We start from the raw sequence: 22,687 nt of genomic DNA on the forward strand, positions 1-22,687 counted from the left end.
TAGACCAGAGCATGAATCGACCCCTCATGGAACATGCTGCCTGGTTCAGCTGGCATATTTTTGTAGCACGACCTACTCTGAAGGAGCAGTGCACACATGCGCGCACACACACACACACATGCGTGCACGTGCATGCACACACCTTATACCTACAGGCATATTTGACTTTAAAAGAGAGAGGCAAAACCTTAAAACTTTTAGGAGACAATATAGAAGAATATCTTTCTGGCTTTTAGTATAGGGAAGAATTTCTTAAACCTTCCATCTTAATACACACACAAATCTCAAACAATAATAGAAAAGATTGGTAAATTTGACCATATTAAAACTGAGAACTTCTGTTCATTGAAAGACCACATAAAGAGAATCAAATAAGCCACAAACTGGGAGAAGCTATAACTGACATAGGATTAGTACCTAAAACCTGTCAAGAATGCCTTTGGATCAGAAAGAAAAAGATAGACAACCCCATAACAAAATGGGCAGTAGAATTGAAAAAACACTAGAAGAGACAACGTGAGTGGCCAGCAGATAGGAAAAGGTGATCAGTGTATTGTAATTAGGGATATGCAAGTTACACCATAAGGTTTCATACTGGCCAGATTAGTAAAAATGTGAACATCTAGGAGTATTAAGTATTGGTGAGGATTTGCAGCAGTCAAATGGGAGGATAAATTCGTTCAACTACCTTGAAAGCTTATTTGGTATTATTTAGAAAAGTTTCAGATGACCATACCCTCTGACCTGGCAGTTCTCATGGGTGCATACACACGTACATATATGCACAAACATTAATACACACTCATACACACACATACCCATACGTATGCACCCACACCCCTCATGCATACACATATACACAAATACATACATGTATGTACTTGCACGACACACATGCATGTACACACATATATATACCAACACACAAACACACACATAAATGCACATATATACACATGAACATACATAATACTTTATATATACATATGCGTGACAGGAGATGGGTGAAAAAGGTCATATAAGAAATGTCTGGAATAATGAAAATTGGCAATAGTCCAGCTGTCCATCAACAATAGATAGATAAATAAATTTTGGTATATTCATATAATGGAATTCATGTTGAAGTGAAAATGAATGAATTATAGCTTCATGCCAAAAAAAACCCACTCGCAGGTGAAAAACAATATGGAATGGAAAAAATAAGTTGCAGTAGAATATATGCAGTATAATTCTATCTTGATAAAGTTTGAAAACATAAAAAGCTGAAGAATATACTCTTTACAGATACATACATATGGTAAGACTATAAATAAAAGGAAATGAGAGATGCATAGTTCCAAATGGTGGTTCCCTCAGTGGGAAGGGAAGAGATGGGAAAGGGTACATGGGGGATGCCAGAAGTAAGGGTAATACTGATTTTCTTTAACTGAGTGATGGGAACTCAGGTGTTCTTTATATTATTATATATACTGCCTGATAAATATATCTTTATAAATAGTAGCTCTTATCTACTCGATATTTGATAATAAAAACAGTACCAGTTGGAGGAGAGAGTAACCTGGTATAAGGTATTTAGTATACAGTTAGGGTTGGAGAACGAATGAGAAGAGAGACACTCTTTTCTAAACCAGGGAGATAAAAATGAAAAGTAGGAAAAGGAGAAGGATGGTTTTAATAATGGCACTAAAATCCTACTTCGGACAACCTGAGAACTAGAAGGATAAAAGTTGCTGAAGGTTTGCCAAATTGGGTATTGGTTTAATTATCTGATTACTTTTGTTTGTTTTAGTATTTATTTACTTATTTTGGCTGCCCTGGTTCTTAGTTGCCTCATGTGGGATCTTTTGTTGTGGCATGCAGACTTTCTTAGTTGCAGCATGTGGACTTCTTAGTTGCAGCATGCTGAGTTTTAGTTGCAGCATGCATGCAGGATCTAGTTCCCTGACCAGGGATCAAACCCAGGCCCCCTGCATTGGGAGCATGGAGTCTTACCCACTGGACCACCAGGGAAGTCCCTGACTACTTTTGTTTTTAAACACCTAGGAATTCAAGTGGGCTCTTGTTTTGTAGTAGACTTAATATCCACAGAGTTGAGATGACTCATCATGTTTTGAAAACGCCACAGTTTAGCAGAGAAGCAAAAGTAATGGTTCTATTTGGATTAAAGCTCTTTAGAGATTTTTGATGCTGCTGTCCCTTGGGTTTTCCAGCCCAGCCCTCAGAGGATGTTTTGTTTTCTGAGCGCCCATGCCTGCAACTGTGAGCTATCCCATGTGGATGGTGGGCCCTCACAATTCAAAAAGCATGCCTTGCATAGGTTTTGGTAGCACAGAATTTAGCATATGCTTTCAACTCATTTATAACGTAACTTAGCATGTTTTTCAATGTAATTTATTCACTGGCAGTCTTAATGAAATGGGCTGATGTGACTAAACATGGTGTGGTGTGAAGAGCATTCAACCACTGAGGACTTATGAACCTGCCTTTCTAGCTGGCTCTGCCTTGATGCTATTTTGAGCAAGTCAGCTTAAACTCTGAGCCTCGTTTTCATTGCGAGGGGATTGCTGAGGTCTTAAAGGATCCATTCAGCTTGAAAAGTTCATGATTCCATGATCGACTACTATATTTAGGGAAGATTTCCAGATGGAAAAATATGACTTTCAAAAAGGGTAAATATCAGTAAAACACCAAATTCTGCTTTGGGAGTGAGACCAAAACATTCCTAGAGACAGACATCTCCCTCATGAGTTTTTTTAAAAAAGTTTTATGTTTTTTTTTTTTTTTTTAAGATTTCTTTTTTTTTAAAGAGCAGTTTTAGGTTCACAGCAAAAGTGAGAGGAAGGTACAGCGATTTCCCATATACTCCCTGCCCTCACCCATGCTTAGCCTCCCCCACTGTTAACATCCCCACCAGAGCAGTACATTTGTTACAACGAATGAACCTGCGCTGACACAGCATTGTCACCCACAGTTTGTAGGTCACTTTGGGGGGTTCACCTTTGGTGTCGTACTGTCTGCGGTTTTGTCTCGTGAATTTTTAATCACTGTGAATCTGCATGGCACCAGGGCAGTTCCTGCTCTGTTACATATAGCATGGCAGGGACCTAGCAAAGGAGGAGGTACAAGATCGGCACTGGATACGTATGTGTCGTACCGTCTATACAGGAGAAAGTGGCTTAGTGCTTGCTACTCAGAATGTGGTTAGGCCTGGCCCCCCCGAGAGCCATGCAGAAGCTCAGTGGAGGCCACCCCCCAACCCCAGCCCTGCTGGACAGTGCCTGCATCTTAACAAGATCCCCCATCACGCATATATCATCCCCATTCCTTTCTCTCTGTCGTCAGAGAGAGAACCTTTCACTCTTGTCTGCCCTAATGCTTGAGAGCTTGAAAATTGATCTCCAGGGCTTGAAATTAGAGTCTCCGAAGCCTTTTCTGCCGGGAGACACTCACCTGGGTTTTCTAACCTCTTCCTGAATTAACTACAGAAGTGATTCCCATGGCATTTCAGCAGCTGTCTCTTTAGAGTTGATTTCTCTCTCCTGGGGCTTGGCCAAAAGGAGGGGGAAGAAAACCTTCACAGCTTGGCTCACCTCACAGTTCTTAATAGAGGTTTTTGTTTCTCAGTTTTACTAGCTAGGAGAATTTTTCATTCTTTTGATCACTTTGCCTTTCCTGTTCCTTGTCCTTTGTAGGCAGAATTGATTGAATTCTAATTTGCATCAGATACTTGGGCTCATAAATTAGCCACTAAACGCTCCTTTCTTTGCTATTTTATCTCTTGCAGTTTTCCAGTGCACTTACGAATATGTTTGTGATTCATTTTAAAAGGGATCTTGCTCTCTGTTCAGGTCTTGTATTTCAAAATAAATCATATCATAGCAGAGTTTTAAAACAGACACATAAAATAATTTATTCTTAGGAAAACTGTAAAATCTTTATGCTACATAGTTGTACATATTGTAATTTTATTACTTCTCAAATTTATAACTTTTTAACCTTTACTGTAGAGAAGAACAGCTACTTTACTGTAGTTGTAATAAGTATCATTTTTACTTTTACCCATGCTTGGAATGTGGCAGGTAAATAGTAAAAGCACATAGACAAGAAATCCTAGAGCCAGGTTGTATGGAAGACAACCAATGCCTAATAATATTGCTATGAAATAACCTAAAATCTCTGAGAAATGGTTTTTTTCTTTTATTGTCTATTCATTTTTTTTTTTTTTTGTCTATTCATTTTTAAAAGTCATGTTCCATATGAAGGAGTGTGACCCTTTAAAGTAAGCAGCTTCTAACATCTACCCTTCTGAAACTCTTCCAAAAAATTTCAGAGGAAGGAACACTCCCAAGCTCATTTTCTGAGGCCAACATCACCCTGATACCAAAACCAGACAAAAATGTCACAAAAAAAGAAAACTACAGGCCAGTATCACTGATGAACATAGATGCAAAAATCCTCAACAAAATACTAGCAAACTGAATCCAACAACACATTAAAAGGATCATACACCATGATCAAGTGGGATTTATCCCAAGGATGCAAGAATTTTTCAATATCTGCAAATCAGTGTGATATACCACATCAACAAATTGAAGAATAAAAGGAATATGATCATCTCAATAGATGCAGAAAATGTTTGACAAAATTCAACACCCATTTATGATAAAACCTCTACAGAAAGTGGGCATAGAGGGAACCTACCTCAACATAATAAAGGCCATATATGACAAACCCACAGCAAACATCATTTTCAGTGGTGAAAAACTGAAAGCATTTCCTCTAAGATCAGGAATAAGACAAGGATGTCCACTCTCGTCACTATTATTCAACATAGTTTTGGAAGTCGTAGCCACAGCAATCAGAGAAGAAAAAGATAAAAGGAATCCAAATTGAAAAAGAAGTAAAACTGTCACTGTTGACAGATGACATGATACTATACATAGAAAATCCTAAAGATGCTACCAGAAAACTACTAAAGCTCATCAATGAATTTGGTAAAGTTGCAGGATACAAAATTAATACGCAGAAATCTCTTGCATTCCTATATACTAACAATGAAAGATCAGAAAGAGAAATCAAGGACACAATCCCATTTACCATCGCATCAAAAAGAGTAAAATACCTAGGAATGAACCTACCTAAGGAGGCAAAAGACCTGTACTCAGAAAAGTACAAGATACTGATGAAAGAAACAAAAGATGACACAAAAATATGCAGAGATATACCATGTTCTCGGACTGGAAGAATCAATATTGTAAAAATGACTATACTACCCAAAGCGATCTACAGATTCAATGCAATCCCTATCAAATTACCAATGGCATTTTTCACAGAACTAGAACAAACAAATCTTAAAATTTGTATGGAGACACAAAACACCCCGAATAGCCAAAGCAGTCTTGAGAAAGAAAAATGGAGCTGGAGGAATCAGGCTCCCCGACTTTAGACTATACTACAAAGCTACATTAATCAAGACAGTATGGTACTGGCACAAAAACAGAAATATAAATCAATGGAACAGGATAGAAAGCCCAGAGATAAACCCACACACCTATGGTCACCTAATCTATGACAAAGGAGGCAAGAATATACAATGGAGAAAAGACTGCCTCTTCAATAAGTGGTGCTGGGAAAACTGGACAGCTACATGTAAATGAATGAAATTAGAACATTCCCTAAAACCATACACAAAAATAAACTCAAAATGGATTAAAGACCTAAATGTAAGGCCAGATACTATAAAACTCTTAGGGGAAAACATAGGCAGAACACTCTGACATAAATCACAGCAAGATCTTTTTAGATCCACCTCCTAGGATAATGAAATAAAAACAAAAATAAACAAATGGGACCTAATGAAACTTAAAAGCTTTTACACAGCAAAGAAAACCATAAACAAAATGAAAAAACAACCCTCAGAAAGGGAGAAAATATTTGCAAATGAAGCAACCAACAAGGGATTAATCTCCAAAATATACAAACCGCTCATGCAGCTCCATATCAAAAAAATAAACAACCCAATCAAAAAAATGGGCAGAAGATCTAAATAGACATTTCTCCAAAGAAGACATACCGACAGCTCAAAAGCACATGAAAAGATGCTCAACATCACTAATTATTAGAGAAATGCAAATGAAAACTACAATGAGGTATTACCTCACGCCAGTTGGAATGGCCATCATCAAAAAAATTTACAAACAATAAATGCTGAAGAGGGTGTGGAGAAAAGGGAACCCTCCTACACTGTTGGTGGGGATGTAAATTGGTACAGCCACTATGGAGAACAGTATGGAGGTTCCTTAAAAAACTAAAAATAGCGTGCCATATGTTCCAGCAATCTCACTCCTGGGCATATATCCAGAGAAAACCATAATTTGAAAAGACACATGCACCCCAGCATTCACTGCAGCACTATTTACAACAGCCAGGACATGGAAGCAACCTAAATATCTGTCAACAGAGGAATGGATAAAGAAGATGTGGTACATATATGCAATGGACTATTACTCAGCCATAAAAGAAAACGAAATAATGCCATTTGCACCAACATGGATGGACCTAGAGATTGTCATACTGAGTGAAGTAAGTCAGACAGAGAAAGACAAATATCATATGATATCATTTATATGTGGAACCTAAGAAAAGCATACAAATGAACTTATCTACAGAACAGAAATAGAGTTACAGGTGTAAAAAACAAACTTATGGTTACCAGGGGGGAGAGAGATAAATTGGGAGATTGGGATTGATACATACACAGTACTATATATAAAATAGACAATAAGGACCTACTGTATAGCACAGGGAACTCTACTGAATCTGAATACTCTGTAAAGACCTATATGGGAAAAGAATCTAAAAAAAGGAGGATATATATATATATATATATATATATATATATATATATATATATATATATATGATTCACTTTGCTGTACACCTGAAACTAACACAACATTGTAAATCAACTATACGCCAATAAAAAATAAAGTAAGCAGCTTCTATCTGCTGTAAGTTTGTAACTTTCAGATGCTAATGGAACCAGCTAGAAATATTTCATCTATATAAATATATGACTAAATATCACTTACAGATTTTGGTGTATACACACAAAATCTGTTCATAGAATTTTGTCTTAACTCTTGATTTTCATCTCTGCTAGTGAGTCACAGATTCCTCTGGACGCCCCCGTTTCAGCTTCTGTGCAATGTAACAAGCTATTTTAATTCTGTATTATGTCTTTTGTAACCTTACAAATTACATAGTATTATTGTTCATTTATACCATCAATGTTTGTTTAGATTTAACCATATTTTTATCATTTGTTTATTCTCTGTTTCTTCTCAGATCTTCGCTCTGGGATAATTACCTTTTCTTTTGAAGTATTGATGTATCCTTGTTTAGAAAGACTTCTTCTGTTGGTATAACCACTTTTTTTAAATCTGAAAATGTCCTTCTTTTAACAAATGGAGAGTATTGCTGTTTATTCAAATCTAGATGTCAGTATCTTCTCTCAGCACTTTGAAGATGTTATTTCATTGTGAATTGGCCCCTAGTTCTGTGAAGTAGTTATCTCATGGTGTAATTGCCATTCCTTTTCTCTGACTGCCTGTACAATTTCTCTTTGTCTTTGGTGTTCTGTGGTATCGTCATGTGTATAGGTATGGGTTTTAAAAAAAAAATTCACGTGGTTTGGGATTCTTTGTCTTCCTGAATTCAAGGATTCATGTCTCTTACTGTTTTGGACAGTTCTTAGCACTGTCTCTTTGAATATTGTCTCTGCCCAATTCCCTCCATTACTGTTTTTTAAAACTTTGATCAAATATGTGTTGGACTCATTCTGTGTTCACATCTCTTCTCTTTTTTACGTTTCTCCTCTTTTTGTTTCTCTGTGGTACATTCTGAGTAATTTCCAGGTCTGTCCCCCAGTTCACTAAATCTCTCTTCAGCTGTGTCTAAATTGCTGTTTATTGTTTATTACATATTGTATATTGAGTTTAAAAATTTTAATTATTGTTTCATTTCCAAATATTCTTTTGGTTTTTCAAATCTTTCTGACCATTTTCATAGCCTCTTGCTCCTTACTCATGTTTTCAGTCCCTTCTTTATTATTTTAAATGAATTAAACACACTTTCAAAAATGTATCCTATAATTCCAATATCTGAAGTCTTTACAAATCTGATACTGTTTGTGTGGGTTTCTTCTTTTTACTTTTGGGGGCGGTTTCTCTTGACTCTTTTTCATAATACCTTATTTCTTACGTGTTTTGTAACTTTGCAGTCATGCTTGACCATCAGGCTGTCTGGTCCAGTGTCCCTCTAAGCTCTCTGTTTCAGTGTTCCTCTAGGACCTGTGCCCTGGGCCTTCATCAGGGGTCTGGGCCATCACATTTCCTGCCTCTCTATACAGTGTACCTGAATTGCAGATGGAGATACCTAAGCCACTTAAATGATAGTGACAGCTGTCACAAGGATGAAGAATATGAAAGTTTGAGAGGATGATGGGATGCTTTTGGCACATATCAGAACTTGGTCCTCAGACACCATTCATTCATTCATTGATTTATTCATTCACTTAACAGATGTTTATCGAGCTCTTAGTATATGTCACTCACTGTGCTAGGCACTGGGGTAACAGATCAACAGTTTCTCTCCTCAAGAATCTCGGAGTATAATGAGCAGACAGTTCATTTCAGTGGGGCACAATCAGGGATGTGACAGGTAGAACCTAGGGAGAGGCACTCACCCAGCTTTGGAGTATTGAGGAGGGAGGTAGTATCTGTGCTGCATCTGCAGGGCCGGTAGGAGTAATCCAGGTGGAGAGCCTGGGAAGGGCATCCCAGGCAGAGAGAGAAGAATGTGCAAAACACCAAGCCACAGAGAATCTGGGTAGCTCATTCGGCCAGAGCCTCGTTGGGAAGGCGTGAGAGTGGAGCAGGGAATGATGAGAGGTGAGCCTGGAGGTAGTCTGAGGTCTTTATGTGGAAGGTCCTATAACTAGGAAACTGCTGAACCCTCTTCCCTGGGTGGTGAGTGATGCTGTCAGAGTGGTCATGATCATTTCTCGTAAGAGCCAACTCTTATGGAAGAAAAAGGACATGGGCTTGGGAGTCAAGGCAGGCTTATGTGCAGATACCAGCTCCACCTCTGCCTGGGTGATCATGTAATTGATTTAGTTACCTTCTCTCTTTCTCATGTGATAAATGAGAGAGAACAGACAAGACAGGCCCGTAAGGCCTCTTCCATTTACAGTATTCTGTGGTGGTGTTAGAAAGTAAGAGAAACATGTCAGTGTGCACACACACACACACACACACACACACACACACACACGCTTAAGTAGAAGTGGTGCTCAAATTTACGACTATTCGCAGGTATTATGCTGACAGTAACTGTGGCAATTTCTGACTTCCAGTTGGTTGTTTAACTTCTAACCGTGAATCGTGGCTGTTCACAGTGAGTGGATATCTGTTGATTGAGGATATTTTTATATCTGAAACAAAATATTAGCAGTATGACTTTCATTGCCTTGCAGCTAAACTCAGCTGTTATTTTCTTTGTAGATGAGCTCCCTCTGGAACAGCACAACCTTTCTTTATCCTCCTTGGAGTTCACGCCAAGGGAAAGCGCCGTGCACAGCACTGCACATGTGGCCTTAACAGAAGCCGCTCCAGGGTCCCAGCAAAGCAGTTCTCTCCACGTCAGATCATCTCCATCCCCCAGTACTTTTGATACAAACTTTTTTAACCAAGGAAAATGGACCCAAAGTACAGCAGATCACAGCATCTTTGTGGCAAATTATGTGTCCGTGACGAGCAACGAGGTCATAGATGATGATGAAATGGATAACTTTTTGCCAGAGACTTCCTGGACCACTTCCCGCGTGGTTTCTCCCATACGATACGTCTCACACAGTCTGCCAGGGCTGCTCAAAGAAACGTTAGACTCCGTGCCGACTCCATCGTTACCCATCATTTCTTTACAAGATGAAGAAGTGACATCTGCCTGGCAAAACACAGTGCAACAACCAACAATGTCTGCTGAATCCCCCAATCATTTCAGTGCTTTTCTGTCAGCTTTTCCCACTTCCAAGGGCATAATTCCAACTCCTAGTAGGAACTTGGTGTTTTATCCTACTGACACTTACGGGCACGTTTCAAGTAGGACTTTGCCAGAGATCATGGCTTCGGGAGTAGAGGGTGCAGAAACCTTCCTTCTCAGCTCGCAGTATTCTGAGCCTCGACCGCCACGTGATGGTGTCACTCGGCAGCCTCCTCCCCTGTCCGGGCAGGTCTCACCGCCTCCAGAGGATGCTCTGGCCGCAGGTACAGACAGATACTCTGACGTGACTGCTGCTTTGGGTGGAAGTCTGGATGAAACCGTCTCTCCAGGCACACACCGCTCTGCAGCTCTGTCCCAGATGGCCCTTGCCTTTGGCCGCAGCAGTGCACATTTGGCTTTGTTTTCAACTCCTCTTGCGTCTGGATTGTTCTCTACTCAATCAGCCGGTGTTTCACATAACCCCTGTCTTCCCGCCAGCTCCAGTGAGGCATCAGAATTGCCTGGCCATTCAGCGGCCCCAAGTCGTGCGGGTGACACTCACGTCTGGAGCCCAGTGTCTTCGTTCAGACCGTACACGTGGTGTGTGTCCTGCACTGCGGTGTCGCCTCGGTACGTGCTGTCATCGAGCCTCACGGAGAAGGACGTGGGCTCAGGGGATGGTGCTGAGACCCTGTCCCCGACCCTCTCAGGGCCCTCAGAAGTGGGCAGCATCTCTCCACTGAGCAGTGTCACAGTGGACTTCTCTGAATTTGACGAAGGCCCTCAAGAATTTCATACACTTTTCCCCTCAAGACCGATGGTTCCCCTCTCTTCTCCATCTGTGGAAATCTCAGCAACGAGCGTCGGTATTTCAGCTGAGGGGGAAATGAGTAGTGTTATGACCGCACAAGTGTCCCCTCCCCAGGGCCACCTCTCTGTGCCTGTGTCACTTGACGCTGCTGCTTTTCGCTCCTCCTCTGTCGCCGAAACTCAAGTAATGCCATCCAGTGTGACAGCCGTGCTTTCCTCGGTCACCCCAGGTGCTCTCCTTGACTCTTCTTTCCCCATCACAGCAAACAAAAACACAGCATCGCTTGCTGTCGGAGGCCCAGGTCTTCTTACGTCTTACAGTTTGGACCTGTCGGCACAGCCTTCGCTTTTCCCTGACCGAGAACCTGCCAGTTTTTCCCAGCGTGAAAGTGCAAGTATTTGGGATTTTACATCCAGTTTTTTCTCCACTCCACCACTGGAATTCAGCAGCTGGGTCTCTCCATCTTCAGAAGTACTTGCTTCTCCGTCTCCGAGGTCAAGTGATCTGTCCACCTTCATTTCTCAGGCATTTTCTACCTTGGTTGAGACACTTCTGTTGACCAACTCTACCAATTCTCGGTCACCTCAGCTTTCTGTTCCCAATTCCACAAACCTTGAGTTTTCTCAGCTCTGGCCAAGCTCAGACCTTCTTTTAAGCACCTTCACTTTTCTCCCTAGTTACTCTGAAATGTCACTACTCTCCAGCTTTCCCTCCAGTTCTCCACAGTTTTCTGAAGCACCCACAGTGTCACCCACAGATGCCGGAGCTCATTTTACCTCAGCTATCACTGCAACTACCTCCTATTTTGAGTTTTCACTCATGTCCCATGAATCTGCAGTCCCCACACTGGTGCCCTCCAGTTCTGAGCCCATTTTGACTGCTGAAACCCACTTAACATCACTTTTGACTGCTGTTCCTACTACACCCGTTTTAACGGAATCTTCTGTCTTTTCAACCCTGACACCTTCTGATGGTGGTGTCAGTGCTATGAACAATCCCACGTCCGTCTTACCCTCTTTCTCTGAAGTCATCCCTGTCACCACAGTGGTGGCCAGCACTGGGTACCTGCCATCGGCATCCTCGTTTCTTCCTGAGGTGATCCGCTCGCCTCTGCCTACAGAGCCGGATGGTACGCGTGGCCCATCGTTCACACCCACAGATTTACCGAGGAACACCTCCACTGAGCTGAGCACATCTGACACCGGTGCTGCCCCTGAGAATTCTGTTCACACCACCCTGAACAGCAGAACCGTGAGTCAGAATCGCCATGAGGGCGGCACGGTTCTCCCCCCGCCATCCCTTCATCCCGCGACCACCCCGGCTCCCGAAGCGACGGTTCATACTCCAGCGCTGGTCACCGCCAAGTCGCCGTATGTGTGTGATATCACGGTTCCCGATGCCTATTTGATCACAACTGGTAAGGCCCTGCTTCGCATCACTTCTCTTGGTTGGGGTGATCTTCCAGAGGTGTTGATACGAAATGCTCATGTGATGTGTAGCATCGTGGCAAAGAGTGTGGGCTTTGGACCCAGACGACTCCTGGGTTGTAGGCTTCACTGCTTTGCCAGCTCCCCTGAGTCCTCCAGACAGTTAGACAGTTAGGCTTCTCTAAGCCTCAGTTTCCTCAACTATTAAACAGGGATGATGGTGGCACTTACTTCTTTGGGTTATTGTAAAGATTTAAATGCATTAATGCATATAAAATATTTAACCCAGTGCCCAGCATATAAGAAGCGCCCACAAAATATTACAAATTAGTAGCAATGAAAACAAAGGAAAGATTTAAAGGAGCCTTAGAAATGTTTGCTAGGATGTTTGTCTTTGGAGCTCATAACCCATTGGATGCGTAGATGACACGGTTAAAGCAAAACGCCTTCACGTTTCGTTCAAGCAGTTAGTTGGGCAAATGTGTAAGGGCCACCGTTGCAATTTCTTACTAATTTACTGTTCTGACTTTTCCTGGAAAAGAGGGGGCACTATATTCTTATATAGTCCTGTAAATGTCACTTGGAGTGGAGGAACATGGAGTGGCTGAGTATCCTCTGAACTGGGTCACAGACTTTGACCTTCTCCCCAGCCTTTAGTCCGAGTCACCAGCCGACAGGCAGCAGCTTCCCTTGCAGCTGCCGGCTGCTTTAGTCACATGAAACTGGAATACCTTTGATGTCATGTCTGAACAAGTCTGGTGACTGTGGCCCCTTGATCAGACTCTCCCACTCGTTCCTCCTGAGAAGTGGCAAGTTGCGCATAAAGTCGGTGCCCTGTTAATATGTACAGCATGTGGTTGATCAGTAACCTGGCTCTCTGTATTGGTGTCGATGGGGATGGGGGACAGAAAGGAAGAAGGGGGAGAAGATGGCAGGAGAGGTGGAGCAGGAATGCAGCGGACGGACAGGGCAGGTGGAGGGGAGGAGGGAGGAGAATGCGCTGGGTCTTTTTTCTCCACGCTGAGACCCAGGAGGGCCGTGGATCCTCTGCCTATTCATAATGACACTGAACTAATTTGCAGTGCTGGCCCGCAGAGCTGTGCAGGAGTACATCATTATGTCCATCAAAGAGGTGTTGAGGAGCCACTTCAACCGTGTGGTGGAGCTCAAGGTGGGTGCCTGCGGCACGGAAGTCTGGTGGGGGAGTCCGAGTCGAATGCACATCATAATGGGAGTGGGACATGTGCTTTCCTCTCTCCCCTCCCTTCTCCTGGTGGACACCTACTCGTCCTTTGGACCTCTGCTCAAACATTGCTTCTCCAGGGAAGCCCCTTCTGACCCCAGATGAGGCCAGGTTTAGTCCATCACGGGGATGTGCTGGCAGAGCTGGAACAAAGGGCTCTAAGACCAGAGTTTGGGGTGATGACCTAATGATCTCGCTTCCCTTTATTCACACGGAAGGGCTTGGATTAGAGTTTAGAGTGAGTGCGTATGTATGTTTCTGTACATCGAGTGAGATAGAGATAGATTTCTACATGTTTTTTGCTGGACGTCTGCCGGTGCCTTCTCTCTCCTGATAAGCTCAGAAAGCCCCGCTCTAGGCCTGCACCATCCCGAACAGAGCCACGAGCCACGTGTGGCTGTTGAGCATGTGAAATGGGGCTTGTTCCAAGTGAGATGTGCTGTCAGTGCAAAATACACACCAGATTTCAAAGACTTAGTGCAAAAAGGAATGTAAAATAGCTCAATAATTTTTTGCATTGCCTACAATTGAAATGACATGTCAGATATATTGGCTTAAGTAAAATGTTTTTAAAATTAATTTCACCTGTTTCTTTTTATTTTTTTTAATGTGGCCACTAGAAATTTAAAAATCGCATATGTGGCTCACATGTTTCTTTTGGACAGCTCTACTTAGTAGAGTAAGTGCTCCTTTTTATGGGGGGTAAGTACAGTAAAACACCTTGAATTCTCCTTAATTCCTTATTCGGTTCATATTATTGACTCTTCTTCTTTTTCACTGTCCTTGCTCTTGTAATTTTGTGCTGTTTTTGAGAAAGTTGACAGATATGTAAGAGGCATAACTAAAATAAAATTTTAATTATCTCTGAAGCAATACCCCTTCATTTAAAACTATTTATTTTTTTAACTTTTTTTTCTACTCAGTATGATTTCCTTTAAGTTTGAATTATGGTACCCTCAAATTTGATAATTATCATCTATTGCATTTTTTATTTTCATAGGTTTATGAACTGTTCGCTGACTTCACTTTTCTGGTAACATCTGGTCCCTTCGTTTACACAGCAATATCAGTCATAAATGTACTTATAAATAGTAAACTTGTTCGTGACCAGACTCCTTTAATCTTGGCTGTGAAACCCTCCTTCCTTATGCCAGAGTCCAGGTTCCAAGTTCAAACGGGTAAGAAAATTGAGCATAGTTGTTTTGATTTGTAAATAGAATTTCACTTTATTTTTTGTGTTCCAAAATAATTTGGGGAGGATTATGTTAAAATTTGTTATTTAAATTTCAAAAAACTTTATAATTATGGAGAATTTCCAGCATATACAAAAATACACAGAATAGTTTAGTGCACCCGCAGGTACTCATTGTATGGCTTCAACAATTTTCAACTCCTAGCCACTTTTGTTACATCTACACCCCCATCGACACTCCCTCCTCTCATGTTATTTTGATATGGCATCATGTCGTCTCATTCATAAATATTTCAGCCTATGCTTCTAAAAGATAAGACTATTAAACATATATACACACACACATAACATATACACATACATACATATACATGCATACATACACATACATCTGTCCACAGTATCATTATCACACCCCCTAAAATTAACAGTGATTCCTTAATGTCATTTAACTTTTTTTTTTTGGCCTTGCTGCACGGCATGTGGCATCTTAGTTCCCCGACCAGGGATCAAACCCATGCCCCCTGCAGTGGAAGCGTGGAGTCTTAACCACTGGACCGCCAGGGAAGTCCCCTCATTTAACTTTTTATTATGGACATTTTTAAACATATACAAAAGTAGAGAGAATACCATATTTAGCCCACCTATGCCCGTACAAACTTTAAAAATTATCAACATTTTCCCAATTTTGTTTCATCTATCTCACACAAACTTTTTTTGAGGAAGCTAGGGTGTTTTAAAACAATACCAGGTATCATGTTGTTTCACCCATAAATACTTAAGAATTCATCTCTAATGAATTTATTTCTATTTGAAATGTTTCAGTGTTGCATCTTTTGATGCTCCAATTATTATCTTAGATATTTTTCCATTTTAAAGTGATACAAATCACCTTCACCTTGTGTGTAGTCATTTGGTACAGTTGGCTTTCTACATTTCCATGATATGATACATATAAATAACACATCATAGACCCTCGTACACTGTTGGTAGGAATGTAAATTGGTGCAGCCACTATGGAAAACAGAATGAAGGTTTCTCAAAAAACTAAAAATAGAACTACCATATGACCCAGCAGTTCCACTCTTGGGTATGTATCCAAAAAAAAAGAAAACACTAATTTGAAAAGATACATGCACCCCAGTGTTCATAGCAGCATTATTTATAGTTGGCAAGACATGGAAGCAACCCAAGTGCCCCTCAGCAGATGAATGGATAAAGAAGATGTGGTACACACACACACACACACACACACACACACACACACACACACAATGGGATACTACTAAGCCATAAGAAAAGAATGAAAATTTTGCCATTTGTAGCAACATGGATGGACTTAGAGTGTATTATACTAAGTGAAATATGTCAGACAAAGACAAATACTGTATGATATCACTTATGTGTGGAATCTAAAAAATAAAGCAAGCTAGTGAATATAACAAAAAAGAAACAGACTCATAGATATAGAGAGCAAACTAGTGGTTACCAGTGGAGAGAGGCAAGGGGGGAGGGGCAATATAGGGGTAGGGGATTAAGAGGTACAAACTACTATGTATAAAATAAATAAGCTTCAAGGATATATTGTACAATACAGGAAATATAGCCAATATTTTATAATAACTATGGATGGAGTATAACCTTTAAAAATTGTGAATCACTGTGTTATACACCTGAAACTTATATAATAATGTACATCAACTACCTCAATTAAAAAATAATAACACATCATAGTACTTAATCCTGTACTATGGATCAGAGTTCATTGATTTACACACTATTTTCTCCCTCTTCTCGTTACTTAATACTAAAGAAACACCTTGTTCATGGGACTGTGATACTGTCCTTCTTTTCAGTACTGCAGTTTGTGCCTCAGAGTGTGGATACGGGCTTCTGCAACTTCACCCAGCGCATCGAGAAAGGCCTGATGATAGCTCTCTCTGAAGTGAGAAAACATCACCAGGGGACGTATAACCTCACGGTGCAGGTGAGAATAGCATCGAATGCAGAACAAGATGCTTTCTCTTTTAAAGAGGAACTAGTTTCATAATGTTTTGTTTAAGACACACTTAACTCTTACTAATCCCCTCCAGCAGAGGAGATTTAGTTCACATGGATTAGAAATCATGTCTTTCCATGGCCATATCGAGTCCACAGAGCATGAATAGTCTAAGTATATTTGAACATTGTAGAGGAGCCAGTAACCAGGGAGTTCAGATACGGTGAGCTGAAGAGAGATGAGCCTATGTAGGAAATGCAAGAATGTTCCAGAAAAGAACTTAAATATCAACTTTAAGTATCAACTTAAATATCCAATGGGGGAAATGCCTAAATACACTAGTGTTTCATATTATGGAATTTTGTTTCATGGAATACCATGAAATGCAGTTCTTCACTCTAAAAACATAGCTACTAATCAAAGGATAGGTTTTGTATGTATTACGTGGAAACTGCTGATGTTTTTACATTTCTTTGATATTTATCCCTCCATATTCTTGGTTCTCTCTTTCTCAAATTCATTTTAAGTAGATTTTGGTGATCCTGGATTCACCCTCCATATTTCTTATTTTTTCCATTTCTTTTTTAAATTCCCTATTTTTACAGATTTCTAAACCTTGTCCTCTAAGTTATTAATTTAGTCTTCAGCTGTGTTCATTATGTTATTCAGTCCCTCTATTGAATTTTCTTTTAGCCATCATTGTTTTCTCATTTTTATTTGCTCTTTTTTCATTGCAGCCTTTCCTGTTATGATGCAGGCTTATCTTGAATGATGATACGATATTTCCTTGAAAGTTTCTGGAGACATTAATTAGTATTTTTAATATGTTGTCTTCCATGTACTAAGTTGTCTCTGTTTTCTCTGCATTCTTTGCCATTGCTCTGTGTTGATCTTGGTCCTTCACTTTCGTGCTGTTAGGTTTCTGTAATCACCTGTGGACCATTGCTGGCTGTCTCTAGGAATGAGGAAGCAGGTGGTTAGTTTTGGCACCTTGTTCATCTTTCCACTTCAGCTGTAGAGTCTGTGTCTACATATACATAAGCCTTGTCTCCTGATGGGAGGATTCACTGGAGCCCTGGGTACCAGGCAATGTGTGGTCATGGACAGGCAGCGTGGGCACCCCTGCCCACCGTGTGAGATGAGGAGGTTGTACCCTGGGGATGGAGCGAGTTAGTGTGTTTTTCATGGCAGAGCTGCTCATTCTCTCACTCTCTTTCTTTCTTTGTCTCTTGTGTGCACTGCGGTTAACTCCACCCACCTTCCTGCCTAGGGGGCCACGCCACAGTGAGTCTTCGGTCCTCTCAGGCAGGGAGCTCATCTTCCTCAGGGAGCAGTTCTTCGGGCTCCTGGGGTGAAGGTGGAGCTGCTAGCGCTTCTGAGTTGGCCTGGGTGTGAAGTTGGAAGGGAGAAGGGAGGGAGACAACCGACTCAGCTGTTGGCACTCAGTGTTTAATTAGTGACCCGGATCACGGTCCCGCAGCCCACCCTAGTCTCAGCTCCTGCAGATCTCTGCCGTGGAGGCCTCCTGGGGCCCCTGAGGGAGACCACTCTCAGTCTACTGTGGTCTGTGCCTGTGTGTGTTTGGGGTCTCGGTTCCCTCTGTTCTGGTTTGTATCAACATGATCCCACCCTCTCTCCATCTTTCAGTAGTTTGACAGAATCTCTGGTTTTCTTCCATTCTCAGTGCTGTTGTGGATTTATTCCCCTTTGTTCATCTTGTTGTTATTTCAGTGGGATTTGGGGTGGGAAAGAAAAGGGGAGGGACTATAAATACATGTGCTCAGTTCCCCACTTAATGTAAGAAACATTTTCAATAAACTAAGGGTTTAAGAGTATTACAAAAGGGAACCAGGTTGTGAAGCCAATTACTCTTCCTTTAAAAATGCTCCTTTAAAAAAAACTTGGTGAGGGAAATTGTGAGAGCAAAATCATAGTCAGGCTTTTGGCTAGACATTTTAATTTATTTTAGAAGCTTATTCTGATTTCTTTCTTTCAGATCTTGAATATCACTGTGGGGTCTTCAAGGCTGGCGCCTCGCCGGGGCCCAGTGAACATCGTCTTTGCTGTCAGAGGCTCGCAGGGGTTTCTGAATGGGTCTGAAGTGAGCGAAATGCTAAGGAACTTGAGCGTGGTGGAGTTCAGTTTCTACCTGGGATACCCAGTGCTGCAGATTGCTGAACGTGAGTGCCGCTGTCCTGGGGACGTGGCTGCGAGTGCTCGTGTTGGCGGACCTCTTCTTTTCAAATAAAATAGCTAACAGAAATCTGGACTATAAATTGGAGCTTCTCAGATCATGCCAGGGTGGGCCTCCAGAACCCTTCTCTCCCACTGGGCTTGCTTTATTATTCTCTTTAGAGAGCCAAGGGCACTATCAAAGATTATACCAGTCTGGAAAAGGTGAAACCAGAGAGACTGAGAACAGATTTTTGGTTTCCAGGGGTGAAGGATGCGAGGAAAGCAATTTTCAGGGGGGTGATGGGAATGTCTTGTATTTTTATTGTGGTGGTGGTTCCACATGTCCATGCATTTGTCAAAACCCATAAAACTGTACACCAGAAAGAGTGAGGTTCACTGTGTGTACACTTAGAAAGAAAAAAGAAACAGAAATGAAAACAAACAAAACCTTCCTTCCTGGTGGAAGCGATTTAATTCATAGTACAAACGGAGTGGAGGTAGGGGAAACGTTTACTTCAAAACGTTTAAAATACAGTAGATTCCACCCCAAATACAGTAGATTCCAGAGTTGAAGTCAGGCAAAAAAGATATCAGATTCTTTTTCAGAATGGAGCAGCCAGAAGGTTTAATGATTCTTGTCGTATTTTCGTGTACTGTTAATTAAATGGAAAGGAATAACTTGTAAAATGCAGAAGTAGACAGGGGTAAAATTGTTATTTACAAATAGCAACTTTCAGTGATAGATAGAAGATTGTCACTTTACCCTGCCTGAGTCATTGCTGGGAAATTCCAGGGCTCTGAGGAGCACGGTGTGAAAAATTCATTGCTCTGGAACAATGACATTTCAAGGGGAACTTACGGGTGAGCTCTCTGTGAAGTAGTGTCCCATCGTGTTACTTGAGTAAGCCCTTTCTTTCTTTTTCTCCCTCTTTCTCCCGGAGACTAAGGTGCTCAGGACCCTCCCACTGACCCTGCCTTCCCGCCAGCTGGCACTTTTTTCTTCCATAGGCAGAGCTGATTAGTGTAGGAGAAGCAGTGTGCTGTGAGTTACCCAGCGCTCCCGAGAACACTCACCTTTCTGACTGTTGCAAACAGGTTTTTTACGTACCTTTCTCCCTTTCTCACCCTTTGCTTTTTATAGCCTTCCAGTACCCACAGCTTAACTTATCGCAGTTGTTGAAGTCCTCTTGGGTAAGAACAGGTATGTTTAACTTACGTAATGTTTTTGGGAACTGTAAGAGTGAGAAGTCTGTGGGGGGGTATTGAGAAAGATACTGCCTTTCCTGTTTCTGAGTCCTAAATTCAGGGCAAAATGTACCTTAGATTCTTGGCAAAGAATGAATGAGAAAGGGATTCAAATTTGGCTGTGGGAATGTGTCCCACTGAGTTACGGCACAAAAAGGATTGGCTTTCTTTAAAATTCATACATCAAGTCCAGGGCAAAGTCTAACAGGAATTGATGATCTTCTGACCAGAATAGGACAAGGTTCTGAAGCAAGGATCTCTTTTTTTCCTGAAAGCCTCATATGTCTGGTTTTATGAGGACAAATAAGGTAACTTGGTGAGCCAATAAGAAGCATGTTTTAAAGCCTTGTGGGCCTGGGTCAGATATTTACAGCTATGGCGTTGCAAATAAAGGCTTTCTGACTTGGTATGCAGAAGTGTAGAAGAGAGCTGGTTGCTCAGCGTCTACCCAGCATGTAAGCAGCACAGTGAGTAAGCAACTGGTCGTGGGGAGGAAACTTGTAGAATGGAGATAGTCACCACTGACAGGTTCCCGGACCCTGCCAGCTCTCGTTGCTTCACATACAACATCCCATATAAAGGCCCCACCTCTTTGCATGGTACAGTGGCCTTATTTTCCAGATAATTTTCATAGTGGTTAAGTGACTTGCCCGTGGTCCTGTCTCAAAGGGGATTTGAGCCAGTTCTGGCTGGAAAGCACAAGCTTTTTTCTCCTGTAAAGGCTGACAAGATGTTGTCTGTTTAGATAATCTAGACGTCTGAAGACAGGCCTCCTTATCTCAAGTCAGTTAATGAGTCTAAATTTTGAGTCAAGATAAGATACGAACTCAAACCATTTCCAGAAATTTTGAAATAAGTGCAGACAAAACGTTTGATCTTGTGTAGGAGCTCAGAGCTCCAAAGCTTCTGCACTGCTGAGCTCCTGGGACTTCTGGCCACCAGTCTTTGTAGACTTTAGAGATAAGACCTGTGGGCTACCCTCCCTGGACTCTCCTGCACCCCGTCCAGCTTTCCTCTTTCCCCTTTTAATGTCTCCTCTCTGGGAACCGGCATTTTATAGTAATCCTGTGTTCATTTCTCTTGTGCACACATCCTTTTCTCTCCACTGCCAACTTGTTTTGGGGCCTGTGCGTGCTTCACCTTAAATGTAGTCCTCCTGGGTGTTGTTGAGAAGCAGCTCCAGAATGAAGTGTTTCAAGCTGAGATGGAGCGCAAACTGGCCCAGCTGCTCAGCGAAGTTTCCACCAGAAGGCGGATGTGGAGAAGGGCTACCATCGCTGCCGGGAACAGCATGGTACAGGTAAGAAGAAGAAGGCCAAAGGAGTGGGGAGGGGAAGGAGAGAGAGCCGTCTAAACATGGGCCGTATTTTCACGCAGATGGAAAATGCCGGGAGAAGATGCTGCTACGTAGACTGATGGCTGTCGTAGGCAGCCACTGACTGTGCCAGCATTTCAGTTCCACTGGGGTCTAGACAGATGTTTCCCGAGTCTTTAGTAAGGGTCCGTACAGCAAATGGCCTTGTGGGGACCACAGCAAAAGAATACATTAAGTGGGTTGCCGTACCACTGGATGACCTGATTTTTCAAAGAGTAGTTTTTTAATTACCAAAAATGTAGTCAGTTCTATGGAATGGTAAGCATTATTGATAGCGTCATAGAGACAAATCGTTCAGCTGGAAGAGACCTTGAGAGGCCGGAAAGAGGAAAATGTTCTGCCCTCTATGCCGGCACTCTGTCCTCTCTGCCTCCTGCCAGCCCTGCTCGTCTCACGTTACCCAAATTGCCTTCACTACGTAAACTGGCAGAAAGTTACAAATGACAGATTCATTTGAATCCCAAAGTGACCCCTTTAAAAATGCACACGCTCAGAGAGAGCTGGAGGTTGGGCTGTAATTTCTTCCCATCTCCATGTGAATTACGTTATTTTGGATTTTTTCCTTTACCAAATGCTGACTTGTAGAGCTAGGAAGAGGGGACGTTTAGAGCTATGGCGTTTCAGAGACAGGAAGCCAGGGTGAGACCCTGGTGTGCAGGGGTGGGGAGGTTGGTGGTGTAGAGGCTAGAGAGAGAGAGAGGCGTGACGCTGACACTGGGTAGGGGAGCTGGGCAGTTTGTGGAGAGCTGGCATCAGCATCATCCCTCAACCCTTTTACCAGGTTTTCCCCTGCAAGTGTTACTCTTTATTTTCCTTCCCAGAAAGGTGGTTGTTAGGTTTCTAAAATAGTTCCTTTGCCGGATGCAGTAGAATATAGAGAAATGTAAAAACTCATTAAAAAACTGAGAGCAATATTAAACAAATGACTATAAAACTAAGAATAAAAATGAAAATGAATTATAAAAGCCTTGCTTTATTTAGCAGCTCTGGGTGGAGGTTAATTTATGCACATAAAACAGTTATAGTGTACCATAAAACTACAGAATGAGATGCTTGGTTAGTTCTGCAAGTTCCCTGAGATAGAAATGCGGGATTCATGGAAGTTAACCAAGCCATCCCAGACTAACGGTGCCATCTGATGGATTGCTTAGAAACCGTGCCCTACGTCTGTTCCCCTTT

The 22,687-nt window shown here is 41.8% G+C and overlaps 1 protein-coding gene across 2 annotated transcripts in view; it reads left to right on the forward strand.

Annotated features, from left to right (window-relative positions):
* The window catches only part of KIAA1549 (KIAA1549 ortholog), a 144,351-nt gene that overhangs the window by 49,657 nt on the left and 72,007 nt on the right, over positions 1-22,687 (forward strand). The window contains exons 2-8 of one of the 2 annotated variants that reach the window (XM_059933253.1): positions 9,564-12,269; positions 13,362-13,450; positions 14,523-14,700; positions 16,571-16,701; positions 18,710-18,893; positions 20,030-20,089; positions 21,285-21,433. In XM_059933253.1, the coding sequence (XP_059789236.1) occupies positions 9,564-12,269; positions 13,362-13,450; positions 14,523-14,700; positions 16,571-16,701; positions 18,710-18,893; positions 20,030-20,089; positions 21,285-21,433 (3,497 nt within the window). Of the gene's footprint in view, positions 1-9,563; positions 12,270-13,361; positions 13,451-14,522; positions 14,701-16,570; positions 16,702-18,709; positions 18,894-20,029; positions 20,090-21,284; positions 21,434-22,687 lie in introns of those variants that run through there. The other variant, XM_059933252.1, reaches the window with a different exon arrangement.

This window comes from Balaenoptera ricei, chromosome 9 (genome assembly GCF_028023285.1).
Source record: "Balaenoptera ricei isolate mBalRic1 chromosome 9, mBalRic1.hap2, whole genome shotgun sequence".
In the NCBI taxonomy this organism is placed as follows: Eukaryota; Metazoa; Chordata; class Mammalia; order Artiodactyla; family Balaenopteridae; genus Balaenoptera; species Balaenoptera ricei.